Below are 16,828 nucleotides of genomic sequence, written 5' to 3'. Positions count from 1 at the left end.
CGCTCCAGAATGGGCCTGCCAGTCATTGATGCCCTGAAGGCAGGACTCTGCGGTAGAAATCCGGGGGGAGGGGGATCCTCGTCAATAAAATGAGGAGTACCCCCCCAATAGTAGGGCTAACGTCTCTTGAACTAGGTGAGCTAATAATAGACATGATGATTACCCAAAAGACGGCGACGGGGGAAGACTATTAAGTCTATAATTACCATGGGGCATCGCCGGTGCCAATGCATGCCCGAGAGCTGCCTTGTTGCTTCTCAGCCTGTTCCTGTGCAGAGAGCGGCTGGGCTCCGCCGCGCGCCCACCCGCCCGCCCGCCCGCCTGCCCCAGGCCTTCAGCTGCCAGAGGCCCTCCCCATTTGCCACCCCACCCCGTGCGCCCTGCTGGTGGGCCAGCCTCCGCCCTGGTCGCTGAGGCGCCTTGGAACCAGATGATGGTGAGCTGGAGCGCGCGCGTCAAGAATGCCCCATTGTACCGGCCACGTGACCCTCCGTTTCCCCAAGCCGGGCGTCGGTGCGGGGGGGGGGAGGCAACACCCCTCTGCGCCTCCCCCTTGGTCTATCCCCCACCCCACCCCGTCTCCTCTCCCGGCAGCTCCGCCCAAGCCCGGGAAGCGCGCACGATGAGGAGGGGGCAGCGGCTAGCCAGGAGAGCGCGCATGCGTCTTTGCGCGCGGCTGCTTTCCTCAGTCTTGAGCGCGGCAGGAGGAGGAGGAGGAGGAGGAAGGGGAGCTGTGGCGAAGCTTGGGAAGGGGGCGACATAGGGGCGACGCCGGAGAAAGCGAGGCGGCCCTCAGAGCGCCGGGAGGAGCACTGACAAGCGCCGCGGCCGGCTCGGCCGCCGGGTGCCTCCCTCGTCTTCCCGCTTGGAGAGCCGTATCTGGAGCGCCCGGACATCTCCCTGCCTTGGGCGCCGCTTCCTCCCGAGCCGCTGCAGGAAAATCCCGGCCGCCTCCCTCCAGAGTCTGGCCCCTTTTCCCCGCCCCCTCTGCATTTCGGAGGGGAGAGCCGAGCCGAGCAGGAGCCTCCTCCTCAGGCTTGTGGGGAAGACTCTCTTTCCAAAAAGAAGAAGCAACCAGAATAATTAATAATAGCAGCAGCAGCAATAATCCTCACCATTCGCCCGAGGAGTCTCCGAGCTGGCCATCGGCTGCGGTTGCAATTTATTTGTTTGGAATCGGGAAAAGGGCATTCGGACAAAGGGCCCTGGGGTGGGGGGGCGTAGGGTGGGGGAGAAGGAGAAAAAGAGGGCATTTCTTTCACATTCCTATGCAGCGGGAGGGGAAGCGGTGGCGGGGGGGATTTCGCCCCATAAACACAGCTGAGTTCGCTGCACCGCCTCCATCCTCCGTTGCTACGGTCTCCTAAAAAGAGAAGGAAGGAAGACCTATAACTAGATTTTTTAAAATATACATCTATATATAATATATCTCTCTATATATTGAAGGTTGCCTTCTAGAAGGTGAATCATGTAAATCGATTTTTTGAAAATAAAATAAAATTAAGGCTCTGTGGGCCCGGGGTGTGGGGGGGAGGGAAGGAAAATGGGGGATGCCGCAGACGTCAAGGAAATGAGAAAGACGTTCATTGTCCCTGCCATCAAACCCTTTGATCATTACGACTTCAACAGAGCGAAAATCGCCTGTAATCTAGCGTGGCTGGTGGCCAAAGCCTTCGGGACAGGTAGGTTAGCATGTCTTCTTATCACCTCCCTTTTCCTCATCCGTCATTCTTGACTTGGTTCTCCTTACAGGGGTGAATCATCCAGCCGTTGGGGGACTGTGCCAGGGAAGGGGATGGTGGTGGTATAGATGATAAGTAACCTGGGTGTGTGTTGTGTTTTTGCTTGTGCAATATTTAATCTCATTTTGGGGGTGCTGCTATTGTTTTCATGAAAGATAAATGGCAACTTGTATTTCTGTGAATTCTTAAAATGCAGATCTTGCAAGATGATATGTGCAGGCAGTTCCCTCCTCCCCTTCCCTCCTCCCCTTGTCATAAAATATACACCTTTTTCCATTTAGTAGCTGGCACAGAAAATGGGAGAAATGTATGGGCGTTGTTAGTTTTTGACATCTGAGGATAGCCTGCAGTCAGTTGGGTCAGTGGGAGCTGGAGGTTCCCTCCAGAGAGAAGGGCATTTCATGACACTTGTCACCTTTCACAGCCTATGAGGAATTCCCATTGCTTGATTGTATTGAAGTGAATCTTTGAATACTCTCTAAAAGGTGAGAGACTTCCTGTTGCTTATCATCTAGGCCTTGTGGAAGGCTAGCTTTGTTATTTGCAATAGATTGCTTTCCGAACAAAGGATTTTAGGCTATATATGTATACACACACACACACACACACATTTAGCTTTTGAATGGGTTATTCTTAAATAGCATGCATTAATAACCAGTGATGATTCTTCCAAAAGAAAGGTGAAGTAGCAAGCCCATAATTTTAGAATAACAGGAAAAGGTTCCTCCTCCTCTTCCTTGCAATTCTGCAACTGTTGCATTTGAAGCCAGGGCATTGTTGCATATTGTACCAGGGCAAAAATATGTGGGGGTTTTGTGTGTTTTTTAAAACATTTCATCTGGAAACTGGCAGAGTGTGACATGACAAAAGGCCTTTGGGGTGCCTCAGATGGTTATCCAGACATCACGGAAATGAACCAAACCATAGCAAGTCCTATCATAGGCCATCAAATAAGTGTTTTGTTTTGTTTTAGTTGTGGATGCTGCAGACTATCTTTCTCAGTGCTTTGCAAAACATATTTTCCCCCCTACTCTCTAATTATCATGGGTTTGTGTAAGAAAATGCTGATTTATTGGAAATTTGTAGACAACTAACTATGGGAAGTTTCTGAAATGGTGTAACATTCTTCTTCCCCCACTCCTCTTAAGATTCAGTTCTGCAGGTAGAATCATGAAAACATCTTAATTAACACATTGTGGTAATGTTGAAATCATTCTTGTCTGGTAAACAAGTGAAACGGCATTCCTGCATTTTCAGTTGCTAGTCATCAAGAGTACAGTAATCAAGTACAGAGAAGATGTGTGGATGAGCCCTAAGGCTCATTCTGGGCAGTAAGTCCTACTGAATTCACTGTGAGCATTTCCAAGCAGACATGCATATAGAATCAGGAATAATTAAAGAATAATTTATTTTCAACATGGGGATATGCAATTTGTTGTTATGGGGGGGGGGGGACACAAGCAAGGCAATCTTTTATCTTTAACTCTGCTAAGGTGCTAGCTTATTGCATTGATCTAACTACAGCAACTGCCTGTGGAATAAGTATGGGACACTGAAGTATGTTAGATTGCAGGCAGTTGAAATTGGGATATGGGAGCCTGTTGTAAGTCATCTTTCCTGGTGATATGACCCTTTCCTTCTGAACTGTGCTGCTTAGGTGTTTTGAAGTGCAGTAAGAACAGGGACGCAGGTGGCACAGGGACGCAGGTGGCGCTGTGGGTTAAAGCCTCAGCGCCTAGGGCTTGCCGATCGAAAGGTCGGCGGTTCGAATCCCTGCGGCGGGGTGCGCTCCCGCTGCTCGGTCCCAGCGCCTGCCAACCTAGCAGTTCGAAAGCACCTCCGGGTGCAAGTAGATAAATAGGGACCGCTTACCAGCGGGAAGGTAAACGGCGTTTCCGTGTGCGGCTCTGGCTCTGGCTCTGGCTCTGGCTCTGGCCAGAGCAGCGATGTCACGCTGGCCACGTGACCCGGAAGTGTCTCCGGACAGCGCTGGCCCCTGGCCTCTTAAGTGAGATGGGCGCACAACCCCAGAGTCTGTCAAGACTGGCCCGTACGGGCAGGGGTACCTTTACCTTTACCTTTACCTTTAAGAACTGTACCAGCAGTTGGCACTTCCAGGAGGTTGGGGAAGCAGCTGACCATCATTATGTTCTCCAGCATTTGCCTTTTGCTGCTGCCAGCCTCCTCTAGAGTAAGAATATGAAAGATAGCTGTACGCTATTTAGCCTGGTAAGAGAACTCCTCCCTTTGAAACTCTTATTTAAGCCAGGCTTCTGGGAGTGCAGGAAGACCAGTACAGTACCAGAAACTTAATTGTCAATTAGCTCTTGTTCTGCTTTGTATTTATATACTTAAACCTATATTTTTTTGTTTTTTAGTAATATTGGATTTATTCTATGCTTGCTAAATTGTTTATTTTGCCATTTTTAAATTTATTGACATGCTCTCTATGATGTTTTGAATGTTTGTTGTAAGCCACTTTGGGCACAGCTGATGCTAGAAAAGTGGCATATAAGTAATCTTAATCAAATGGGTTCAAGTAAGCCTTCCACATTAACTTGAAGATGGAACAGAAAGTTGGGAATAAGACATACAGTATGAAAGAGTGAAATAATATCCTCTTTGTACCTAAGTAGAATGTTGAAGAACAGTGTACACAGCAAAGACAGTAAGAACATCCTTTATTTCAAATGGATTTTGTTACTCCTCTTCACAGAGAAAGCCATAATTTGCTTTATAGACATTTTTGCTTCCTGCTGAGAGAAACAATTATCAGTGTGTAAATGTGCTGTTTGTATAATGTCTGCCATTGTTTTGATTGTTTCAAGTGACTTTATTCAATTAATCCTTTCCTTGATCCTTGAATTGGAATGGTGAAGTGGTTTGTGTTTCAGAAGTACTGCATATGTTTGTTCTTGACCTATTCCATCAGTTGGGTAACCTGAAGACCCATTAACCTCCACTTTTTCTTAGGGATGGAAAAGTTCACTGGCTTATTTTTGATACCTAAAATGGGTTGTCTGCCTGTAAAGATGCACAGCTTATTTGATTCCCCTAGTGGGACAAGAGGAACTTACACTGTGCCTTTGTTTAGATTTACTGGCTTTTAATGGTTTATTGTGCATAAGGAGCATGCTGCTGCGCACTTCCCAATCGCTCCCTCTTCACTCCTCCCCTGCTACATGTGGGAGAAGCAAACCAGGAAGCCGCAAATAAGTTCAATTTTCTATTAATGTCCAAATACTGGATGTAAGACCTGCAGGTTTTATATGTATTCTTCTTAAAAGTTTTATTGGGCCCATTAATCTATATATATCAAGGGTGCAGATTTAAATTAAGTATTGGCTTGTACCCTTTTTAAACTTTGTTGCTTTGTAAAAGCCATAACTGTTCGCCAGCCTTAAGTCATGGTTTGTTGTTGGCTTAGAAATCCTGGCTTCTTGGGAAGCAAGAAACTGTGATCCCGGGTTTGGATGTAATAGGAAGCCTGTCTTTATTGTAGTTTTCTGATTTGCTTCTCTTGCTTGCGCTTATGAAAGAAGTGAAGTGGAAATGGCTGGGCCACGTGCACAAGTACATTATTTGTGCACAGTGAACCACAATAAGACAGCAACTCGGGCTGCTTATTGTGACGGGTGAACGTGGTTGCTCAGTCTGATCATTGGCTGCAACTGTATGCTCCAGCATCAGCCTGCGAACGCATATGCCACAAAAGATCCATTTGCCTTTCAGCCAGAGGTGGAGATGATGTCATCATGATGTCAGGTGACTGATACATGGGCTGTCAGACCCACCTGACTTGCAGTGTTGACTTGCAGTGTGGGGAGAGGGGTCTTCTTTGCCATTGTGTTCTCCACAAATGTAGCAGGACCTGGTAGGATGGAATTCTGCTCACCAGCTAATTAGTGGATACTTCAGTTTTGCTCTCTGCAGGGGTCTGCTTCACCAGCAGTCAGCATGATTGAACTCCTCCCCCCCCCCCCCGCCTATCAGCTGACATCACCCAGTTATGTCAGCTGAGTGACAGGTAGGCATGGCTTGGGGATTAATGGCATCATGAGCCAAAGGGAACCCCCCTGGCAGGCTAAGCGTAGCCCACAAGCCAGAGGTTCCTCTCCCTTTCTTTGAAGAGTGAATAGGCTATTTGTTTTTGAAAGTAGACATTGTACTCCAAGACTACAAATACAAAAGTAATGACAGTTTTATATATGAAGTGTGGTTTCATGAGTTGAATTGTAGCAGGCCTACAAAAATTAGTCTTTGGAGCTTACCTGTCTTGTCCAACATTTTGACCCAGGAGTTAGCATTGCTTCTTACAGCTGCAGCCCATTTCTTCTTTCACAATTCTAGGTTAATTGGCACTGACAACTTGAAAAAGCCTCACTTTATTAACCCTTTGAAAGGTTATTTATAGTAAAAAAAGTTACATTTGTTCAACTACGTGTCTGATTGTATAAATTGCAATTAGACTTCACTAGCAACCCACAATCTAGTATTTTTTGAACACTGTCATTTCTGTAAAGCAAATAAAGTTTAGTTACTTTTTTGTTAGTTAATTATTTTGAATACTCCACTGAGGTAAAATGCAGTATTCATTCAGGGATCTTGTGGCTCTGATACATTTCAGTAGTACCTGTTGATTGCTGTAATTCAGCAGAGTAAGTTGGTTTACTGGCTCTGTCCCAACATAATGTTAGATTGGTTTTAATTGACAATCAATGGCTTTTTGCATAAGATTTTCTTGTTGGTTTTTAAAGAAATACTTCCATTACTGTGTGCTAGAAAAGGTTCTGAAGATGAGTTCCAGAGGTGTATTTTCAACCTGGCTCCTTCAAAATGAATGTATGTCTGGTGTAAAGCAGTTTAAGTTGGACATGCACTGTTAGGGCCTGACAAATTACTTGCTTTGCCTTAACTTAGAACATCTTGGATCCAAGTCAAATACTCCTTTCACTAAAATGTAAATATCTACCCCCATGTTTGGTAGACACACTGCAATTGTTGTTGTTTAGTCGTTTAGTCGTGTCCGACTCTTCGTGACCCCATGGACCAGAGAACGCCAGGCACTCCTGTCCTCCACTGCCCCCCGCAGCTTGGTCAGACTCATGCTGGTAACCTCGAAAACACTATCCAACCATCTCGTCCTCTGTCGCCCCCTTCTCCTTGTGCCCTCCATCTTTCCCAACATCAGGGTCTTCTCCAGGGAGTCTTCTCTTCTCATGAGGTGGCCAAAGTACTGGAGCCTCAGCTTCACAATCTGTCCTTCCAGTGAGCACTCAGGGCTGATTTCCTTCAGAATGGAGAGGTTTGATCTTCTTGCAGTCCATGGGACTCTCAAGAGTCTCCTCCAGCACCATAATTCAAAAGCATCAATTCTTCGGCGATCAGCCTTCTTTATGGTCCAGCTCTCACTTCCATACATCACTACTGGGAAAACCATAGCTTTAACTATACGGACCTTTGTTGGCAAGGTGATGTCTCTACTTCTCAAGATGCTGTCTAGGCCTGTCATTGCCCTTCTCCCAAGAAGCAGGCGTCTTTTAATTTCGTGGCTGCTGTCACCATCTGCAGTGATCATGGAGCCCAAGAAAGTAAAATCTCTCACTGCCTCCATTTCTTCCCCTTCTATTTGCCTTCTATTTACTGTGTGCTAGAAAAGGTTCTGAAGATGAGTTCCAGAGGTGTATTTTCAACCTGGCTCCTTCAAAATGAATGTTTGTCTGGTGTAAAGCAGTTTAAGTTGGACATGCACTGTTAGGGCCTGACAAATTACTTGCTTTGCCTTAACTTAGAACATCTTGGATCCAAGTCAAATACTCCTTTCACTAAAATGTAAATATCTACCCCCATGTTTGGTAGACACACTGCAATACATCTTTACAACTTGGGGACGTCACAACTTGCAATCTGCATTCAGCAAAGGTGTGGAATTCAAACTTTGTACCATCAAGAAACTTTTTTTCCACATTGATTTGCCTTTTATGTTGATGTATTGCACAGATTCTGTGGTACATTTTAAAAGCGTATTCTCTTTTGTTTTTAATCTACTTTAAAATTATAATAAATAGTAATATTTATGGTTAGAAATATATATAAGAAAAGTATCTCCATGTATAATAGGTTAATTATGAAATGCTAAATAAAATATCAATGCTATGAATATTTATAACAACCCAAGTAACCTTTTTTGTTATGTAACATGTGGAAGCAATTAGGGGTCAACTCTTGGATTAGATGAAGTGCCAACAAGCACCTAGCTTATTGCTCCATGCATCGCTTCTAGTAAAATTATACAATTTTTATTAAGTGCCTAAAGAAGGCAAAGCTATGCACTACAGTAGAATTTATTGTGGAGCATCTTGGTGTTTGGATGGATAGGGTTCATGGAAGAACACCTCAAGGCAAACAGTTAATGAGCAGAGTAATGTATTTTGTTGGACAACTGTCATGGAGACAAATGCATGGTTGACAGGCAAATCTCACCACCTCATTCCAGCCTAACTGTAAACTTCACTACCTTATCACACTAAAAGCAGTGTAGTAAATCATGTTTTCAGAACCATTTTTTATTTTATTTACTACTCTATAGGCAAAGGCCATGCCGACATGAATGTTACTCATAGGACCCAGATTGGCAGCACTGTGATAGCTGCACAAGTATGTGTGTGATATTGGCCCATCTTGAGTGAGGCAGGAGGTAGAATTCTTAACTTTGTCTTTTACTGAGATGCATCTCTTACCTTGTCATCATCATCTAACCATGTAGCACTAGTAGCAAGGTGACATGATGCTTGCAATTACTTTGCTCCTGTGCCACTTGAGCTTTAAGTTGTCCTTTCCTCAAAGCTAGAATTGGCCCCACAGCGTATGCACCTCCTGATGTCATGTCTGATTTTGTTCCAAAAGGCTAGAAAAGTCATCACGCTTGTAAGCGCTTGGGTGGTCTTGTATCCTTTTTTTTTTTTTTTTTTTTTTTTTAATAGGCTGCCTTTCAGCAGATCGGCTTTCTGCTTGTCACTTCAAATCAGGATTTTAATGTATCTTATTTAAAAATCATTCAGCACTACAAGTAATTGGGCGATAGTCTGGAAATGAATATCGTTATTGGTCTAAAACACAGTTGGGCAGATGACAGTTTTGGAGAATCTGCTTTGTTTTTGCTGGAACCTACCAATGGCGCTAGGTGCAAAATCCATACACTTAGAATTCCACTCATCAGAATCATGAATTATTTCTGTGAGTTGCCCAGAAGTGGCCTATATACGGCTATGGAGACAATTGTAAACAGAGGGAAGTTAAATGCAGGAAGTACCGGTACATGACCTATTTTACCCATGACCATTCACAAAGAATGTGTAAGTGATGGCACAAAAATCCTAATTAACGCGTGCAGTGTGATAAAAAACGTTTAACCAAATTCAAGTCACAGTTGATAGAATTAAATTGTTTGATAAATTGCAGTTCAGCAGCTCTCCTTAGAAGTTCCACTGTTTGAGAAAGGCCACCTTAAGGTCTGTGGCAGTGTCTCTTGGGATGCTGTTTTCTGAATATTGCCATTTCTGTTGTGAGATTTGTATTTTATGTAGGGACTGGGCTGTTTGTCTCATTTGCCAGCAGATAGTAGCATGTAACAGTGGAAAATGGAGCAGATGAATAAATCATTGATATTGTCGTTAACATTATTAGGATCTGTAATAGCATTGCTGAGGAGATAGATTTGGGGATCAAACTGGTGTTTGGATATATTGCAGGGCCTGATGCTTGTGTTTGTGCCTCTTTTCTGTGGCCTGTTGTTGCTGGTGGGTAGCTGTTTTAGGTTAGATGGGTGTCTGTAAACAAGGACTGACCTATCACCCCAAGACCTGTAAGAGGGAAGTTCCATTGTCCAGGATGGGTTGTACATCCTTGATGATGATTTGTACTTGTTTATTTGGGAGCTGCTTCTTCTACATCCGTCTTGTAGATTATTCCTGGATATCAATCTGACTTTGTGGATCTCTGGTGTGCCACTGCCTTTGCAGAAACTTGCCTGTTTCTGTTACATCGATTCAGCAACTAAATTAGACTATCCTATAGCTTTATTCTTCTTTGTTCTATCGCTACCTTGCCTCCCATCCTTCTGCAAGTTAACTATGTTGATGTTCCCCACTGGGGCATATCATAATAAAAAAAGAGCTATGTACTTACAGAATTTGTGCACTTTAAGCACAAGCCAAAAAATAAATAAAAATGTTTGTCCCTATGTGTACTTAGGGTGGTTCTGTTGTCTTCCCCCCTCCCTCTGGAATTCCTTGAGGGCTTTTCAAGGCTAAATATATATATTTCATTTCCATATGAACCAGCAGTGGCAGTCCCGTCCTTGAACAACTGCCTGAGGTTAGTAGTCAACTGAGTAAGGTAAATAAGTTGAAACCCCACGCAAAACAATTTCAACTGGAAAGGTGTGTGTTGCACTAAAGTAAGCAGCAGGTTTGCAGGCTGGAAGTGCTTCCTCCTGGGCATCCTCCTGGATTTGTAGGTGTGCGTCTTCTCAGTTGTAGATGATAAAGCAGCTCTTCCTCTTTCTGGAAAAGACACCTCCCACATACCTCTTCTGAACCAGACTACTATAAGGTGGTGTGATAGGGCTCCCTTTGCAAAAAGTGGCTGTGGTGATGGGAGCTGGAGGAGACCAACAACCTCTAGAGGGCCATATGTTTGAATGTGTATGTCTAGGGTCAATGGATAAAACAAACACCATTAGCTGTACTGCTGGATAAGTGTTTAATGGTTACTGTATTTACATTTATCTAAAAATCAATAAAAATTTGTTTTTTATTTAAAAAATCTAGGAGAAAAAAACATGGACAGCTAAGACCCCCACTTTTCCTTTTGTTTCCATCTATAAATATTCTGGAAATTAATGCTTTATCTATTTGCTGAATGATTTGGATGGTTTGTAGCTATTCATCAGCTACAATTTTATTGTTTAAATTTTGTTTTTACTTTTAGCTTCCCTCTTCTTGGAGAACTTGTATAAATAGAGCTGTGGACTTTGTAGATTTATTTCTTTAAATAAAATGTGTTTCCCCACCCCATTCCCCACCTGCTGACTGAAGCAGCCCATTCTGGCAAAGACCATGTGAGCTCTTTCCCCACCTATTTGCCTTCAATGCTTAGGGCAAGGTTTCGCTTGGGACCACTCGCTCCCATATAGTAGATCTGCCATGGAATCAAGGTAAATTGAGAGGCTTTGCTGTTAGTGTCATCGTGGAACCTTTACTGAGTGAGCACAAGAAATTGGACCTTTTTGTGGTGGTGCAACCCTGGATACTCTCTTGATTGAACTTCATGAGGCTTCCTCTTGTGTTTCTTCCATCAAAACTCAGTGTCATATTTTGACAGGCTATTAATATGCAACACTTAGTTTTATGGTTGCCAAGTTTAATGCCAGTCAGATGGGCTGCATATAAATAAGAATAATAAGTACAATTATTATTATTAGTCTTGCTGCTGTTAAGGTTTGTTGTTGTTTTGTTATAGTGTTGGTTGTATTATGTCTGCTGTAGCTTTTAGAAATTGATTGTATTTTTAGGATCATATTGTACTGCTTTATGGTTCTGCTGAGTACTGCTCTGTGTATATTTAGTAGCATCAAAGGATTTTAATTATTGGTTAAATTGAGAAGCAAGGGATCTTTCTTAAACCTTCATTTTTCTTGCCAGTAACTTGGGGCAGAGATCCAGAGATCTGTATTGTATCTTGCACTTGGGAATGTTTTGTTCTATATAGAGCCAGAGGTTCAAGATAAGCTCTGGGCACCAGTGCTTCAGGAGTGCCACTTACCGGTGAGGTAAGGACAGAACAGAGGTGGGGTTGCCTGTGTCTCATCTTAGTTGCCTGTGCCTAAAGAAATAAGCAGCAGAGCTGTCCAACTTTGCCTGCTTTGTGTAGTATAGGCTGCTCCCAGGGGTAACCTCTGCTTCTACCGCAGAATCTTCAGAGCGACATAAAACTGAGCTGTGTTTCTATAATCAAGACTTCAGCCTCTTTGTGGTAAATGCTTTCTGAAACTGGAACATAAATTACTTCCTGATGCTATCTCTCCTCCATCTTAAAGTCATTCCTACTAACTTCAGTTGATAATCTTACCAACGTTATACTTATGGCAAGCCAGTATGTGCACAAATAGCTAGTTAAAACTGCTCATTAGCTTTCCTGTCTGACTTCATAGCCCTTTGGGATAGCAGAGAAGCAAGCAGAACATTAATTTACCAAATTTAGTATCGGGTTCCTAGTTACTGGCTTATTGTAAACTTGAGGTGGGAGCCCCATGTTCACAACTGCTACATGCTTTATTTATTTATTTATTTATTTATTTATTTATTTAATTCTGCTTAAAGCTAAAACCCATGGTGCACATCCATGGTACTTATGCAAGTGGAAATAGGTTAGCTAGAATTCCTAAGTGTACACTGTTCATTTTCACGACCCAAGATGTCCTCTTTATATCTGTATCTCCAGAAGCTGTTTGAGGCATGTCCACTGGAGCTTCAAATTATTTTCTTAATGCCAGATTGCAGTCTACTTCTGAAGTATCCCTCAGTTTAAAAAAATACGATACTGTAGAGCTAACAAAGGAAAGGAAAACTAAGTGATCAAGACTCAAAGCATCTGTTGTGCAATGAAAGTCTAAAAGATGTTGAGACGCTAGAAAGAAGAAAGCTGTGGGTGAGGGAGTGAATGAGAAGAGAGAGAAACATGTCTCTCCTAAAGGACTAGGATATGGTTGGTCATCTAATTAAATTGATAGGCAGGAGGTACAGGACAGACCAAAGGAAGCACTTCTCCATACCAAATCAATTTACCAGAGATCTGCAGGTTTGCCAGGGTAAATGTTCCCACCTCTCCCTCTGGTGAGTGTGGTGAACCTCAACCCAGAAGCTGGAGAAGGAATGGGTTATCATCTCCAACGAAGCACTCTGTGCTCTTGGAAATGCACCACAACAACCCCCAGCTCTCTTTTTCAGCTTGAAGCTGAGGAAAGGGTGGAGGTGTTTCACAGTAGTTTTCCTGTGTTTGGGATAAACTCGAAAGGCCTCAGAAGCACTGAAAATGTGGGAGTGATCCTTTATTTCCTTTGCAGCTCCAAGCTCAAGAATAAGGCTGGAGTGTTGTTTTGTTGTGCTCCCCCAGTTCAGTGTGATTGTAGGAGTGATCATCTTCCTGAACCATTAGGAAGAAGGCTGGGCCTTGTCTACTGCTAAGGTGCTTGGAATCCTTACAAAGTGCCAAAATGTTCCTCACAGTTTTCCCCAGCCTCTGCTTTTTACATGAGTGTGATAGATGAGTACACACAGCTGCACCATCACATCTAGTTATCCCTTAGGAGTGCTATCTGCTGTAAGGATTCGGATTCACATGGTTTCTGAGCTGCAGTGGTTAGGTATTCACTCCATCAACTTATACTAAGATCAGAGCAGACTTACCGTTTCCCAAATGTCGTTATGCTTAACTCAACTGGACAAACTCAGCTGTACAAACCTAATTCAAAGCTCCAAATTTATGAATGAGCGACATAACATGAATGTGTGTTTTTTTAATTCAAAATTCATTGTTGAAAGAAAGCTACAGTAGAAATGTTTTTATGCCTAATATTCCTATACAGTATGAAGCCTGCACTAGGAAGAAATGAAGGTCATTAAGTAATTTGGACAGTGTATTCTGTATAAAGTAGCATTCTCATCTTTTCTTTTCTTTTAAGATTACCCCCCAAAATAAGTTTATTTTTAGTTTAAATCTGTAGACATTTGTGATTTGGTTACGTTTGAGCTTTTGTTAATCTATATGATGCATAAGACTCTCCCAAACTAACAGATTGCCAATGACAGAATGTTATATCCCGCCAAGGTTATGGGAGACACATTTTCAGGAACTCTACAAGGTGGGATGGTGGAGAGGCCAAATTACTCAAAACATAGCGAACCTCCCAAAGTGGGGCCCTGTAATAAGGACATAGATCGAGAGCCTTGTAAAGAGGTAAAGGACCCCTGACCATTAAGTCCAGTCATGAATGACTCTGGGGTTGCGGCACTCATCTCGCTTTACTGGCCGAGGGAGCTGACGTTTGTCCACAGACAGTTTTTCCAAGTCAAGTGGCTAGCATGAATAAGCCACTTCTGGCGAAACCAGAGCAGCACATGGAAACGCCGTTTACCTTCCCGCCGGAGCGGTACCTATTTATCTACTTGCACTTTGATGTGCTTTCGAACTGCTAGGTTGGCAGGAGCTGGGACCGAGCAACGGGAGCTCACCCCATAGCGGGGATTTGAACCGCCAACCTTCCAATCAGCAAGCCCAAGGCTCAGTGGTTTAGACCACAGCGCCACCCAAGAGCCTGGTAGCTCAACTGAAACAAGGGAAAGCACAGGTCATTAAAAACAACCTGGATTTCTGGGCCCCTAGCCTAGCCTCACTTTACACATGTATTGATACTTATCAATGTATTCCCAAAGACTGGGGACTTTCAGTCATTGTCCCAATATACAAAAAAGGCAAGAAAGAGGATCCCGCAAACTGTAGACCAACCAATCTCCTTAACACAATAAGTAAACTGTATGTAAGACATCTACAACAGAAATGCCAAGATTGGCTGGAACTAGAAAGTATACTTGCAGAGAAGCCCGCTCAACTATCGACTAATGTTTTGTTCTTCAATGCCTAATAGAAAAGTACTCATCTAGTAGCACTGTCTCGGTCTATGTGGCCTTAATTGACTTCAGAGCAGCCTTGGACTCTGTATCCAGAATTAAGCTATGGGAGACCTCCACATTAGACAGACGCCTGCTATACTTAATACGCACACTACATGAAGAGACCTCGTTAAAAATACGATGTAACTCTCAGGGCCATCTATCTAAAGCAATTGAAACCAAGAAAGGTATCAAGCTAGGGTGCATATTGGCCCCAATTTTATTCAATTTCTATATAAATGATATGGTACCCCTCTACCACAATATGAACTTCAACCCTCCGAAACTATCAGGAAAGCATATCCCTGTGCTGCTTTACGCAGATGACACAGCAACCCTCTCCAGAATTCCTTTAGGCCTTAAAAGAAGCATGTAAACACTGGCAGCGTATTGCAAGGAGAGCAGACTAGAACTACATTATCAGAAAACCAAAATCATGGTTTGCAAAAGGCCCAAACCTTGCCCATGGTACATTGGTGGCCTTGCTCCCTTAACTATTAAGAACCGTTTCCAAACGACACGGAAATGTTTAGTGATAAACATAATAACTCTAGGCTTCACCCTGCAGATCCTACTTGTCATGGGGTATTGTGATAGGAATTTTATGGTCTTAGATATATGGTAATGTTCATAACCGCACATACATAGATCAACACAGGAAGGCCAACCTGGAACCATTTTGATTCCTAAACTGAGCAAATGTTTTCTCTGCAAGGTCAAACTGGAAAAGCCTCCCCATTGTCTTTTCTTTCACAAATCCTGTCTTAAGAGTATGTCTCTGTTTGAATAGGGTGTGAGCCTGCGACATGGCCAGGAACTATTTATCACTACAAAAGAATGGCCAGGCTACCAAGGAAATCCAATCAAGTAACCTGCCAGACAGGAGATAAACAAGGACAAGAGAAAAACAACATTTAAATTTCTGTGATGTAGGTGGGATGTATCTGAGGGGTGGTCTTAGGTTACACCCCTTCTGTGATGTATGCATAATGTTTCTGGGCGTGGTCTTGATCTAGAGGATGGGAATTTCAAAAGTCTTTATAAGCCCTTGCACAGCATTTTTGTGGGTCCTCCTCCTTTCCTGCAAGTGAGGGGAGCACCCTGTTGCAACAGATCTATAAAGATCAAGCTTACTAGCTGCTTTGCTTCTCAATATTCTCTGGTTGGCCTCTGTTACTTTCTCCTACCAATAGGGAACCTATATAAGGACTCTATATGGGCTCTTGGATACCCCATAAGGGAAATGGGCATATTTTTATTTACAACAGTATGAACAAGCAAAAAACAAACAAACCATCAAACAGCACCTGGAAGATACCAAATGCCAAGCAGATCTAGCCAAGTACCCGAAATTTTTAATCAGTGAAACCAGAAGACACCTCCCAGATGCCATATATAACCAACCTTAAAATTCCAAAACAGTGAAGGGCTTTCACTCTGGCCCACTGCCAGGCCCTCCCTTCAGCCATTCAGGAAGGCTGCTTTAGGAAGACATCGTACAAGGAGAGAAAATGCCCATGTGGCTCTGGGCAACTAGAAACAACAGAATATGTCTTTTTTCACTGCCAATACTTATACAGATATAGGTTCATCTTGCCTGTACTATATAAATTCCCAGGTCGCAAGTATTAGTGAAAGTAAGCTGCTGTAGTATTAAGCCAATTAATTTTCGTATCTAAATTTTTTGGAAGCAGGGTGAATAGTCATTATAGTTCATTAATACTTATTCTGAGTCAAATCTTTGTGAATTCAAGCAACTTAATCTACAGAAATGGGATTATTTTGGAATGCGTTCTGCAGAAGAGAAAATTAAATTCAGTGGGAGTCAGGAGTCCTGTTTTTTTTAAAAAAATTAGCCATATAAACAAGAGCACATGTTTAAAACCTCTTCAAACCTGCTTCTATTTAAAAGATACTGTAACAGAAAGTATATTTTCAGTTCTTGTGAAGGAGCAAAATGGTATGGTAAAGAGAATCACAGGATAATTTAGAAAATCTAATTAGTGTAGCAAGGCAGGGCAGGAAAGATGAGACATACGTTTAAAAAAGGCTTTGACATTTTTGTTGATCTTCCTGCTTGTTGTTGGCTCTGTAACTCGCCAAGCTGTTTTTTCTCCCTATAAAGGAAGTAGCGGTTTTCTGATTTGATAGTAGAAGATAAGCAATCCCTGTTCTTTCTTCAAAGCTATGTTTGTACAGTAAATCTCAATGAACTTCACTGGGGCTATGAATATTATTCTGAATCTCTTTTTAAAAACTTCAAAACTCGCATCTCCTTCAGTATGGTGATAAAGTGGCAAGTGAAAGTTCTCCTTTTCATTTTAAGTTGATTTGGTGTTAAAATCCGAAGAAAAA

General features: G+C 42.8%; 1 protein-coding gene across 2 annotated transcripts in view; it reads left to right on the top strand.

The window, feature by feature from the left end:
• Positions 1-83: 83 nt before the first annotated feature.
• CAMSAP2 (calmodulin regulated spectrin associated protein family member 2) overlaps positions 84-16,828 on the top strand; it is an 81,244-nt gene continuing 64,499 nt past the window's right edge. Inside the window, exon 1 of one of the 2 annotated variants that reach the window (XM_079981062.1) lies at positions 84-1,682. In XM_079981062.1, coding sequence (XP_079837188.1) covers positions 1,544-1,682 — 139 coding nt within the window. In that variant the 5' untranslated portion in view covers positions 84-1,543. The remainder of the gene's footprint in view (positions 1,683-16,828) is intronic. The other variant, XM_079981063.1, reaches the window with a different exon arrangement.

Source organism: Podarcis cretensis (assembly GCF_951804945.1).
Source record: "Podarcis cretensis genome assembly, chromosome: 6".
In the NCBI taxonomy this organism is placed as follows: Eukaryota; Metazoa; Chordata; class Lepidosauria; order Squamata; family Lacertidae; genus Podarcis; species Podarcis cretensis.
The sequence above is the reverse complement of the archived record's forward strand: the minus strand, read 5'-3'. Positions and strand labels throughout refer to the sequence as shown.